We start from the raw sequence: 13100 nt of genomic DNA, 5'->3' as shown, positions 1-13100 counted from the left end.
TTCATGCACTTTATCACGGTGATATTTTTCTCAATTGTGTACTACCATTTATATATGAACCTCCTTTATTTTGTTTCCACAGAATGCTGAAGTTTCTGTTTTTGAAGTAAATATACGCTTTGTCGGTGGACTAATCTCAGCTTACTACCTGTCTGGAGAAGAGGTAAGATGAAAAGTGGCATATAAATGGGAATTATGAAGTGTCTTAAAATGATATTCTCCAAGTAAAGTATGCTTTTTATGGTCTCCATTAAATTTTCACGTTTTGATGGGCCTCTAGCATATACTGAATTTCTTATAATAAGTACTAATTAAATGAGCACACTGGGAAAGTCTGACAGAGCATGTTGTCAGGAAATGTTAGGCAGTGCCTTTAAAAAAGCCTGGCTCCATTATGTTATGTATGGTGTGATTAAAACTACAAATTATATATGCCTATGGACAAAGTAAAGAGTTTAGTATAGTGGCAGGTTTGTGGATTTCTTTCTTTAAAAATTATTTTAATGTTAGTATAATATTAACTTAATAAAAACTTTTTTGAAATAAAGCTTGGCAAGTGAGATATAAAAATTAGAGTATTTAAGAAATTGAGGGGGTGAGTGAGATACTCAGCTTCCCAGTTAGAAGTCCTGTAGGCCAGTAACCCTACATAAAGTGCTTTGCAGCTCCTCCTAGGTTGGAGCTTAATTAATTATCGCTGCTCAGAACAAAGAAGGAATTTTTAATTTAGCTGCCTTTTATCAATAGATTAAGAAAGGATTTTTGTATCATGCTCATGAGGAGCACAGGTGCTATTATCCTGAAAGGTTTTGGACAGCTTTATGAATAACAACCTAAGAGTCCACTAAGAGTCATTAGAATGGACCTCACCTTTAATTTCAACAGTGTTAAAAGCTGACATCAGGAAAAACAGTCACGTATTTCAATTGCATATCAATCAGATTTGTGTTAGCCTGAGCAATCTGGCTGGGGGGAAGAGGGGATCTTACCAAGTGTACTAGTTCATGTATTTCTATGCTCCTTCAAACAAATTTAAGCAGAGCAATATATGCTTAATGAGAAAGACTGCTTTACTTTGTTTCTCGTCTCTCAGACGCTTTCCTAGTCATAACAAAACAGCCTGTACAATCTTAACATTCTCCTTCTTTTTAGATTTTATTCTACCATAGAGATTTTCAAAGTATATGGATGGCTTCTATATTCCCCTGTATCTGTCCTGTTTGTGATAAACCCTGTTCTTCATTATCCCTCTTCTTCCCTTTTTCCAGTTGCACATAACTTCATTTGTTCATTTTGATGTAGGATGTTCTAAACGCTAAGCCTGGGAATCCATATTTTTAAAAACTCATAATTAAAATTAATTACTGTTTTTTACTAAAGAAGTTTATGCTTTTAGAATATATGTCTTTGAGTATCCAGTGCCTGTGTATTCTCATTGTTTTTGGCATGACATACTTAGGATGACCTTGGTTTTAACTTCCTTCATCATTTCTGTGGGGTGAGACAATTTGGAGGAAATAAGGACTTCATTGTATCTGGGCTTAGATAGGGTAATGGAGCATGCCAAGAGAAACAATTATGTATTTCTTCTAAATATGCATCATGTAGATTAGGATACTTTTTTACTCATAACAGTATCTTAAGTTTATATACCTGTGTTTGTTTCTATATGTGTGTATGCTTACTGGAGACATATATGTTTATATACTGATATAAGTATAATACAGATATAGCTTGCCTACAGATAAAATCATCTGCCTAAGACATTGTAAGGATTTTTTTTTTTTTTTTTGCGGTACGTGGGCCTCTCACTGTTGTGGCCTCTCCTGTTGCGGAGCACAGGCTCCAGACGCACAGGCCCAGCGGCCATGGCTCACGGGCCCAGCCGCTCCGCGGCATGTGGGATCCTCCTGGACCGGGGCACAAACCCACGTCCCCTGCATCAGCAGGCGGACTCTCAACCAGTGCGCCACCAGGGAAGCCCTGTAAGGATATTTTTAAATTCTATACTTAGCTAACTTTAGTAAGAAAAGGACTACAAAAAACACCTCCATTGAAAATAATTATTCTTTTAGTATATATGCTTTGTCCTTATCCCTGTGCAAAACATTCATTGTGTTAATTATATCTATATTTTCTGCATTTTAATTTTATGATAAAAGTTACCTTAGGTATTTCTTATATATCAATACTTTTCTTTGTTTCTGTAGAATACATTTTAAATTTTAGTCCTTAAAGATTCATCTTCTCAGCATAGTTTTTGCTAACTATTCCCTAAACGTTAGACAGTTGGGTTGCTTCCAGTATTCCTATATTTTGAATAATGTAGCTATAATCAGCCAATAAATATATTTATCCTCTAAAGTGGGATTGCCAAGTGAGAAACAATTAGTATAAGACTGTTTTACCATCATTTCCTGTTTCTTCCCCCCAGTTATTACCTCATCACTGATGGTTGCCTTTCATTTGACCAATGCACTCAGGAGAATTAGCTGTCAGGAATGTGATCAAGGAAAATTATTTTACCCTAAGCCTGAGCTTGATCTATTTGTCTCCATATCAAAATGAAAAATTGGGCATTCGTTTAATAGAAAGCACATCAACATGGCCACATTATGGATTAGTTGGTTTTAGATTGTTGATAAAGTTCTATGCTACACACTCTTTTATAGATCAAGGTATTACTAAGATAGTCTAGGAAAATTCATCTTCTTAAATTACCTCATAGAGGGACTACTAAATCACCATAATTTAACATTCTCATTTCATCGCTGAGGCTCAGGAGTATTCTGAGAACATCTTATAAATCACCATCAGAAGTATATAGGCCCACACTGATGTAAGTTCAAGATTCTTATGTTTATGTTACAAAAACAGAAGAGGAAATACCATTGACTTGCGTTACCTGCTTCAGGAAAATTACAATTAGAAACACTGAACAATAATCAAGAATGTCAATGGACCTCTAAACCTATGAAAAGAACAATAGGAACATGAAATACCTGTTGACATATACTTTGATTACAGGGACATATTCAAAAACTTGAAATGCCCTAGCTCAGTTAAAATATTTTGTAGTATTATTTTTTTAACAAAAGTCGAGCCACAAGATTTCCAGAGTCTATATAAGAAATGCAGATAAGCACAAGAATTACAAACGGATGGGATGAAAATAAGATGAATACCAAATACTAAATGATCAGTAATAAAAATAAATAAAAGAGATAGCATTGCTCTATTATAAGCTCAACGGAAACTAAAGTCCTCATTGGAGTTAGTAAATAGCATCTAGAATATCATTACCCAAATTATGTTCTACAGACCACTAGTTTCTTTAGATATGGCAGGATAAATCTGTATCTGTATATATACTAAAAATAAATTTGGAAAAAGTTACATCCTATATCCTTTCTTAGAAATTCACAATTTACAGAAAAAGAAACTAATTTTTTTATCTCTGTATTTCCATACTTAACTATAACCTCCCTCTTTTTTTTTTTTTTTAATGTAACATCTGCTAACACTGAGTTACAAACATTGTTTCCCAGAACAAATTTTGGGAAATATTACTGTAGAATAAGAGTAACCAAAGCAAAAGTGATATTGAAAATTGGCAAATGCAAAACAAGACATTTCAAGAGAAGATGATACACGTAGAAAATAGCATGTATGACTATACCACATTATTATTATTTGCTTTACAACAGAAATCAGTGGCTGTATTGAGCAGAAAGTAAACTTAATGGGATATAGTAATGCCACAGACTCATAGAGAAGGCTGAAGAAGAAATTGGAACTAGCACTCTCAAGTTGCCACAGAGGATCTCTATGGCTCAGCAATCTCTCTGGGTCACCCTAGAATTAATAAACATGCACTAATTTTTTCCTACCCTTGTCAAGACACAAAGTTCCAGAAGAAGGAGGTCAATTGGCAGTTTTATTTAATGTGGTCCCTTAAGGATCTTAGGAAATGAAAGAGAGGATATGATAAAAAGTCTTCCACAGGGTTTGAATTCAGTATCCCATGAGGACCAAGTATAGATAATTCCTGAATAGGAAATTGAAGGCCCTATTGGAAGGGTAGGAAGAAAAGATGTTTGGGAGTCAAAAAAAAGACATAATTCCACTATGATGAATAAGGGTGTCAGAGGAAATAGACAAGCTGTATGGAAACTGATAATTTAATAAAATACTACTTAGGAAAGCTTTTCCTGATTTGAAAAACTACTTTATTCTGTAAATTGAGAGAGAACATTTAGAACTGACAAGGTATTTAATCCTCAAAGGAAACATTCAAGTAATATGTTTTAAGTATGTGAACTAGAAAAAGTCAACTCATCAAAGCTAAAAAGATTGAAGAATGAGCTTTCATTGAATAAAGGCAACAAGGGCATCTGACCCAAGACTGGGGAAACACATATAATAGATTTTTACATTAGATCAGTTTACTCTGCCAAGGTAGCCTTCATTCTGAAGGCAGCAAAAGAATGTTTTCCCAAATTAACCAAAAGAAATCCACTGCTCCAGAGACACCACTACAAAAGATTGCTGAAGGACTTACTGAAAAAGAGAAGTAGCTAATACCTCTAATTTTAAAAATATCAAGGGGGAAAACATGAAGTGGGTAGGATTGTGGAGTAGGGAGGAGAGAAATAAGATTGAGAATGTGAGTGTAGTGGTAGAAAGATCTATTTTTTTCTCATAATAGGATTCAGACGTTTGGGGTGCTGGACATCAATTTTGTAGAGTTTGTTTAGTGATGATCCTTATATATACTTTAGATATTAATTTACTGTTTAGCATTCATTATTGAAACTTTATAAAATAAAGGAATATGATAAACTGAATAGGTAATATTTTCATTTTAAAAGGTTTAACTTAGCAAAATGATATTAGATTACAGTAATTTTGCTTAAATTTGTAATTGTTTCCGTGGTTAATGAGCTAAATTGTCTCATGTTGAATATTTTCTTAAGATTGGAAGTTTATTTTGTACTTTAAAAGGGATCTAGGAGTACACGGAATCGATTCTAAAATAATGTACACTTTCGTCAAATGAAAATGCTACCTTTTTTTGGCCTACATTGAATTACAGAAATCATACCTACTCCCTAACTCAGGTTTTCTATGTGTCTCACTCTGTACAAAGCTCTATCCTGTATTTATAATTGTTTTTGGAAGCACAGAAGTTTTATTAGCCATAAGAACTTTATCTCAGTAATACATGAAAGCAGTTCTACAGTTTGCCAAGAATTTGAGCTCCAAAACCTATTCATGGCTAAGGTATAAGTGGCAGAAGCTGGTATAGATTTGCATGTGATAAATGTGGTAGACCAAATGAGAGGGCTTGGCACCTATAGGAGAGGGAAACTCAGAAAATTAACTTGTTTATTAATGAAATATGTGTATCCCTTTTAGTTTAGCACAGTACTTTGCATATAGTAAGTGGACTACAAATTCGTATCAGTGAGAATAGACCTATTATGATGCAGTAACAACCTCAAAATCTCAATGGTTTAAGACAATACGTTCTACACACTCTTTATGCTTTGCCCATGCTGCATGCTCTGCCCACAACTCTGCTTCTCATCATCCTCCCTCCAGAGCCCAGACTGGTGCAGCAGCTGCCATCTGAGTCATTTCCATTTGCCAAGGCAGGAGGCAGGGTGTTGAGGTGGCAAAAGAAAACCTGGAAAATCACACACTGGCTTTTAACATGTCTATTGAAAAGACACTTGTTACTTCAGCTCTCATCTTATTGGCGAAAGCAAGTCACATGGTCACTGTAATTTAAAGGGTTGGGGGACAGGATGCAGTGTTACCACCACACGCCTGGGAGTAAATAATGCTAGTGACTGCCACAGTAGCCACTGACTTGGGTTAAACTGTATAGCCTTCCCAGCTGCTAGGAGAAGCAGAAGATAGGAATTTGTGAAAAGAGGGGAATTTTTTCAAGGGTCCCCAAACTGGAATTAGTCTGCTCCACAAGGAAAAGACTTCCATACTATGGCCCTAGGGTAGTAATTAGAGAGTCATGCCTTGGGATAGGAAAACATATTCACTGACTTGTCAAGTAAAAGGCTACTCTTCTAGCACTTGTCTACAAAATTCTGTTTCTGTGAGAAACATCTCCTATTCTAGACTTCTCCTGTAACCCTCCAAATTTCAAACAGTAAAGTTGAGAAACCCAGGTAAACTATGCTATAGAAAAGGAATGCCTGTCATCAGTACTGCAGTTGTCTAGTGGGGGAGCTAATCATTGCTCTTCAGCAGCACCCTGCTGTGTTGAGCAGACGTTGTGGACCTGGTGCCTTTCCTCCAACCACTTCCTCTTTAAGTGTTTGCTCAGACCAGGAACTTGTTGTTTTGCAAAACCTAATGTAAAAGATGAGGTAATATGTTTATATTTAGATTTATAGTGAATCATTTCATAATTTACAATGTCTGTTAAAACCAATACTTAAATCATTTTTATTGTCTGAATCATATTGTCATAGATTTCTAATACTAAATTTGTGTGTGTATGTATGTGTGTGACTTAAACAAAAGCTGTACTTTTCTAGTAATATTTCTGTATATTTTTTTTCTTTGAAATTATTGCAGTGTCCTTTAGGAAGGTATCATGAGGTACCTATAGCAAGGAACTTAAAATTTAATGGGACTAGTAGAAAATTCCTGAGAATTGTGATAAGTTACCATCTGGTAAGTTCATTTATTTAGTGGATCAGCATATGCTTATTGAATACCTGCACTGAAGCACTGACTGCACTTGGTGCTGCAGAACCAGTGAACAAGAGAAACAGTCTCCACTGACAAATATTGATTCATTTAGATGTTATAGCAACCCTGTAAAGTAGGAGTAGATATTGTTTTTATCCTCATTTTACATAGGGAAAGACAGAGCACTGAGTGTTAAGTAACTTACCCAAGGGCATACAAAGCAGCAGAGCTGGCCTTCAGAGTTGGACAGTCTAGCTACAAGACAGCAAGTAGCAACCAGACATTAGGGATCTCAAACATAGAAGATAGAAGTAGGCTATAGGCTTGAACTTATGAGTCATCAACAGCTAAATGATAATAGAAGGGATAGAAGGGAATGGGGCTGCTGAGAATTCTTATAGATTGAAAAAAGGGAGCCTTAACATTTAGGCATTGGTGAGAGGAAGGAGCTAGAAAAGGAGACTAAGAAGTGGTAATCCCAGAAGTAGGAGGAAAACTAATAAATGTGATTATCACAGGAGCAAAGGGAAAATAGTATTTTGAAAAATGAGGAAGTGTTCAGTTGTGTCAGAGGTTGCTGCTAAGGCAAGATGTTTAGGACTGAAAATATCTTTGGATGTAGCAATGTGGAGGCCACGGATGACTTTACTGAAAGTACTTTTAGTAGAATAATAGCATATAATCCAAATTGATTTTGATTGAAGAGGAGAAGGTCTTTTAGAAGGTAAGGGAGGGTAGGATTCAGAGGACAGATAGCCTTAGGGAGTAGTCCCTCCTCCACTGCAGTATGAGAGGGCAGAGGAGAAAATGGGCACACATGTCAGTGACTTGGTAGATTTGGTGGCAAAGATATGAGATGTTTACTATGCGATGGCCCCTGTTAACTGTATGAAGAAGCATCAGACAAGGACATCTGCTGAGGTTCACGGGGAGAGAATAGACATTTCAGATGAGTGTGTATAATTTGAAATTGTCATTCTAGAGAGGGTTGTGACTAGAGATACATGGTAGAATTTCTGGACAGTATCAACGTGGGTGACCATGAATTCATGGTGGCGTCAATCCTCAGATGTATGATATTTCTTTCTTCAGTAGTGCTCAGCAGTTCAGATACAAGCATGGAGAAGGTAGTTGGTGTGTTTTCATTGAGTTTTGCTAGACAGATGAGACAGAGACACCAAAAAAGGTATGGATTTTATGGTATTGGCAAAAAGTTTCATTAAAATTATAGACCATAAAGTCCAAGAATGAGTATAAGACAGTATGAAAAAAAACCGGTGAGTGATGGTTAGAGAGAAAATGGACTGGTTAAATTGCCTGATGTTTAGTTGAAGTAGGATAGTAGAAGTAGTAGTAATTTAGCAGATGACTAGAAGCTCTGGAAGTTAAGGCTATATAGTGGAATGTATGAATAAGATATTTAAAAAATAGGGAAGTCTTGAGTGATGTCATAATCCAGGATAACATCACAAGACTGAGTGATTAAGGAGGGATTTTGCCAGAAGCTATCTGCATAGCTTACTGTGCAATATATTTTAATTGAAAAAAAATAGGTCTTAAAAAAAAAAACAACTTTCAAGCATCAGTGAACTTATTTTTAAATTTTCTAAGATATAAGCACTTTACATAATATTCATAAATTCATATGAAAATATGTACTGAACAAAGGTTACTGTTTAAACAAAAAAGAGAAAAATATTCATGCAGTATGAAATTTAAATATATGATTGTTGGACAAACATTCATGACTCTAGAGCCTTAAGAAGTCAGTACAGATGATTAGAGTTGGCAGTAGAAATGTAAACAAAATGCATGTTAACTAATTAGATTAAATGCAACTATGTACCTATGCAGAGCTGTTTCTTTTAAGCTATAACTAGATGAAATTGTATCTACAATAAATTTAGTAAATTTGATTGTAGTGATGTGAATTTGTTTTGAATTTCCTTTAGTCCGTTCAAGCTGCTGTATGCTATAGTAGAATACCATAGACTGGGTTGTTTATAAACAATGAACATTTATTTCTCATAGCTATGGAGGCTGGGAAATCCAAGATTAAGGTGCCAGAAGATTTGGTGTCTCGTGAGGGCCAGCTTCTTGTTTCATAGATGTCCATCTTCTCTAAATGTCCTCACATGGCAGAAGGGGTGAAAGAGCTCTCTAGGATATCTTTTATAAAGGCACTAATTTCATTCATGGGGGCTCCACCCTCATGACCTAAACACCTCGGAAAGCCTCCACCTCCAAATTATCATCACATTGGGGATTAGCATTTCACATATAAATTTTGGGAGGACAGAAACATTCAGTCTATAGTAGGTGCCTTCTAAAGTATGTCTTCTAAAGATTTCATTTACAAAGCTTTCTTGTGTTACCATTTTATGATGTAGGTTTATAGTTTATGTATTTAAAGTTTTTTTCTTTAAAATGTTTTAGAAGATAGTTCATTGACAAATCTTAGGGTTAACTATTCTAGTAACTTAAGTCATTTCTGATACATTATGAAGTGCTTCTCCAAGAGAGATCTGTTGATATATCTGGATATACAACCATTAATTTTGCATTTGGAAGTTCATCTTATAATTTAGCTGGAAATTCTTTTACATTGATAATAAAGTGGACCTAAGCCTTGAGGGTAGTGTTTGTTTTTAACTTAATAATTGATCTTTATTTTAATCTGAGGTATCCCATTCCTCTGAAGCAGTACAAATAGTGACTAATTCCAGGGTCCTGCAAAACGAGGAAATCCAAGAGGTTTAATGACATGGGCATAGAACACAAGAATTTTTTCACAGCTCTTTATTATAAACACTTTTGTTTTTCATTTGTGCCATTAGATAGAAGGTTAGGGTTAGACCAGATAAGCAAAAGAGATTGTCACATTTGTCTTATAAGTCCCATTTGGTTGATGCATTTATTTGTTTAATCTTATTTTAACAGATATTTTTAAGTTCTTCATATAATAATCGTGATAGTTGCTCTAATTTATAAATTGCTGCTAACTTCTGCGTTTCAATTCTTATAGCTAACTTGGTATTAAAATTTTTAAATAGTGGCTTCTTACTTTAGCCTTGTGTCATGCACTTCCTCTAGTCAGGTAGAAAGTAGACTTATTATTCAATTTAGATTTAACTATTAATTCAAATAACAACTGTAGCATGTGAGTTGAGTGTTTTTTTTTAATATCTTTATTGGAGTATAACTGCTTCACAATGTTGTGTTAGTTTCTGCTGTACAACAAAGTAAATCAGCTATATGTATACATATATCCCCATATCCCCTCCTTCTTAAGCCTCCCTCCCACCCTCCCTATCCTACCCCTCTAGGTCATCACAAAGCATCGAGCTGATCTCCCTGTGCTATGCAACAGCTTCCCACTAGCCATCCATTTTACATTTCGTAGTGTATATATGTCAATGCTACTCTTTCATTTCGTCCCAGCTTCCCCTTCCCCCCCTGTGTCCTCAAGTCCGTTCTCTACATCTGCATCTTTATTCCTGCCCTGCCACTAGGTTCATCAGTACCATTCTTTTAGATTCCATATATGTGCATTAGCATACGGTATTTGTTTTCCTCTTTCTGACTTCACTCTGTATGACAGTGTGTTGAGTTTCTGCTATCTAATCTTTATGACTATATAATGCATTATGACTAGACTTAGAATAATATTAACCCAGAGTTTAACTCTGAAGAATTAGGTATAGTGGACCTTAAAGCTCTATCATCTTGTCAGGCTTGCAGTTATTAACCTGTTTAGTTGCTTATGATTTACATCTTTATTCAGCAAATATTATGTGCCACCTATGGTAATTTTGAGCATCTGTTATGTGCCAGGCTGTGTTCTTGTCTCTGGAGGATTCAGTGATGAACAAACTAGACAAAGTCTCTGTTCTCATGAAATGTACATGCTAGTGAGATAAAATATTAAAGAAGTCCACAGTGTAATTTCAGATAGCAGTAAGTGCTGTGAAGAAAATACAATACAATCATGTGATAAAGAGTGACAGAGAGAGGGGTAGGAAGAGGAGGACTACTTTAGGGTGAATTTAGGGAGCTCAGATTGGACTGACACCATTGAAGATTTGGAGAAAATAACATTCTAAACAGAGGAACCCAAGAGTTCTGAGTTTATGGTAGATTTCTTTCTTTTCTTTGGGACAAAGAAGAGGAGGAGGAATGTGATGGTGATGATATTGGTGATAATAAGACCATTTTTTGAGGGTTTATTGTGTGCCAGGTGTACAGTATTAATACTGGAGAGATTCCATAATCTCCATGTTGTAGTTACACTGAAGCTCGGACCGGCTGATTCCTGAGTCATGTAGGAATTGGTAGAACTGGAATTAGACCCTGCTCTGTCTGCGCCATAACCCTGTCCACATATTATTCCCAAAGCCAACAGGGTTAGTACCACAGTCTTTCTTTCTTATTTACTTGCTCATCAGTTCAACATCTAACCCTCATGTAATGAGCTAGCGGCAATCTTCTATAACCCATGATATCTTCCACTTCCTAAGCAACAAAGAATAACTGATATTTGAAAACTAAACTATGATATGTTAACACTTATGAGTTTATAACAGATTTTTATTCCAGTTGTATTTGAAATTATTTATTCATCACATTCATGTGTTTTTCCAAAACAAAATTTTCCTTGAATTTTTCCAAATTCTTTGAGTTGCAAGCATTCTCATTTTCCTTCTCTGTGTTTTTATTCTTCATTCCCTCACCCTCTTCATCAGAATAAAAGGCATATTGAGGACAGTAGTAATTGATAGCACTGAATGATGTAGATGTATGCAATTTAGAAAAAAGAATAGTATTTTCAAGTTTTGAATCATATTTTCTGATACAGAAATATGAAGGAAAAAGATAGTACATTGTCATTTCAAATTAAATTAAAATAGTTTGGTTTTATTAATAGACATAAATTATGAAGGTTTACCAATACAATTGGAATGCTTTTATGTAATTAGAAAATTCCAAAAAGAACTTAGAAATAGCTCATAAATCTACCATATGACAAAAGCACTTTAATAAATTTCTCCTGACTGTGAATAAAAATTTGGAATCCAGTTGCCTACTTGCTTTTTATATTTTACTCACTTAGACAAAGAGAAGGAAAGCTCATATTTATTGTCATATATCATAATAGTAACTGCAAAAAAATGATTAATATATCTACTTCTCATAGTCATTAAGGATTTGCAGTCAACCATTTTCTAGTATGTTTTCCTTCCATTATGTTAACTGTTGTCAAAAGGCAAGACTCAAAACCAGGGCCTTGGGTTAAACTAAGACTAGATCCAGTGACCTGGCATTGCTACAGAAGTTTTTCCATTGTGGAATTTCAAGATGCTACCTAAATAATGGGGTTTAATTAGTACTCAGATAAATGGGTAGTTGCCACACTTTCAAGGATTACCAGTCTCATGTCACCACTGCCTGGCGTGCACTTCCCACTAGTTTTACTCATCCATTCAATGTATTCCCCCCCATCCCCGTGTCCAGACAGATGCAGAATAATCACTGACTCTCCTTATAAGTACTCAAAGTAAAATACCAACACTTTGACTTCTTTCTCTCCCTCTTCCCTATCAAATTAGCAAAGACTAAAAACCATGTTAATACCCAGTTTGGTGAGAGTAGGGCAAAAATTTGTGCAGACATTGCTGAAGGGAATGTAATTCAATACAGTTGCTTTGAAAAGCTATTGAGTACTATATATATAAGAAGATCCTTAATAAAGGTATTCATTTAGTTCTAGTTATTCAGCATTGGGGAATCTAGCCAAAGGAAATAATCCAAAACGTAATCATATTATGCCTAAAGCAATTAATGAATATATTTTATATACTCAGTAAATAGGAAGAAACATCTCAAATATCCAATAGTAAAAGAATAGTGGAGCAGATTATGGAATGCCCACATAATGGCATGTTGTACAACCATTAAATTTTTTTTTTTTTTTTCGGTACGCGGGCCTCTCACTGTTGTGGCCTCTCCCGTTGCGGAGCACAGGCTCCGGACGCGCAGGCTCAGCGGCCATGGCTCACGGGCCCAGCCGCTCCGCGGCATGTGGGATCATCCCGGACCGGGGCACGAACCCGTGTCCCCTGAATTGGCAGGCGGACTCTCAACCACTGCGCCACCAGGGAAGCCCCAACCATTAAAATGTATGCTTGTTTATTTACTGACATGGGCAAATATTGATAAGTAAAGCAAGATATAAAATTTAATATGTATATGATTATTTGTGACCTCCTTCACCCATTTCTCCCACCCTTCACCCCTCCCATTTCTGACAACTACCATTCTGTTGTCTGTATCTATGAACTTAGTATTTTTGTTTGTTTCTTTGTTTTCAGCTACAGAAAACA

The 13100-nt window shown here is 35.6% G+C and overlaps 1 protein-coding gene across 1 annotated transcript in view; it reads left to right on the top strand.

Moving 5' to 3' along the window:
* MAN1A1 (mannosidase alpha class 1A member 1) overlaps positions 1 to 13100 on the top strand; it is a 169886-nt gene that overhangs the window by 60826 nt on the left and 95960 nt on the right. The window contains exon 5 of the mRNA XM_029223379.1: positions 83 to 163. Coding sequence (XP_029079212.1) covers positions 83 to 163 — 81 coding nt within the window. The remainder of the gene's footprint in view (positions 1 to 82; positions 164 to 13100) is intronic.

Source organism: Monodon monoceros, unplaced genomic scaffold (genome assembly GCF_005190385.1).
Source record: "Monodon monoceros isolate NGI ecotype Baffin Bay Population unplaced genomic scaffold, NGI_Narwhal_1 Super_Scaffold_15, whole genome shotgun sequence".
Classification (NCBI taxonomy): domain Eukaryota; kingdom Metazoa; phylum Chordata; class Mammalia; order Artiodactyla; family Monodontidae; genus Monodon; species Monodon monoceros.
The sequence above is the reverse complement of the archived record's forward strand: the minus strand, read 5'-3'. Positions and strand labels throughout refer to the sequence as shown.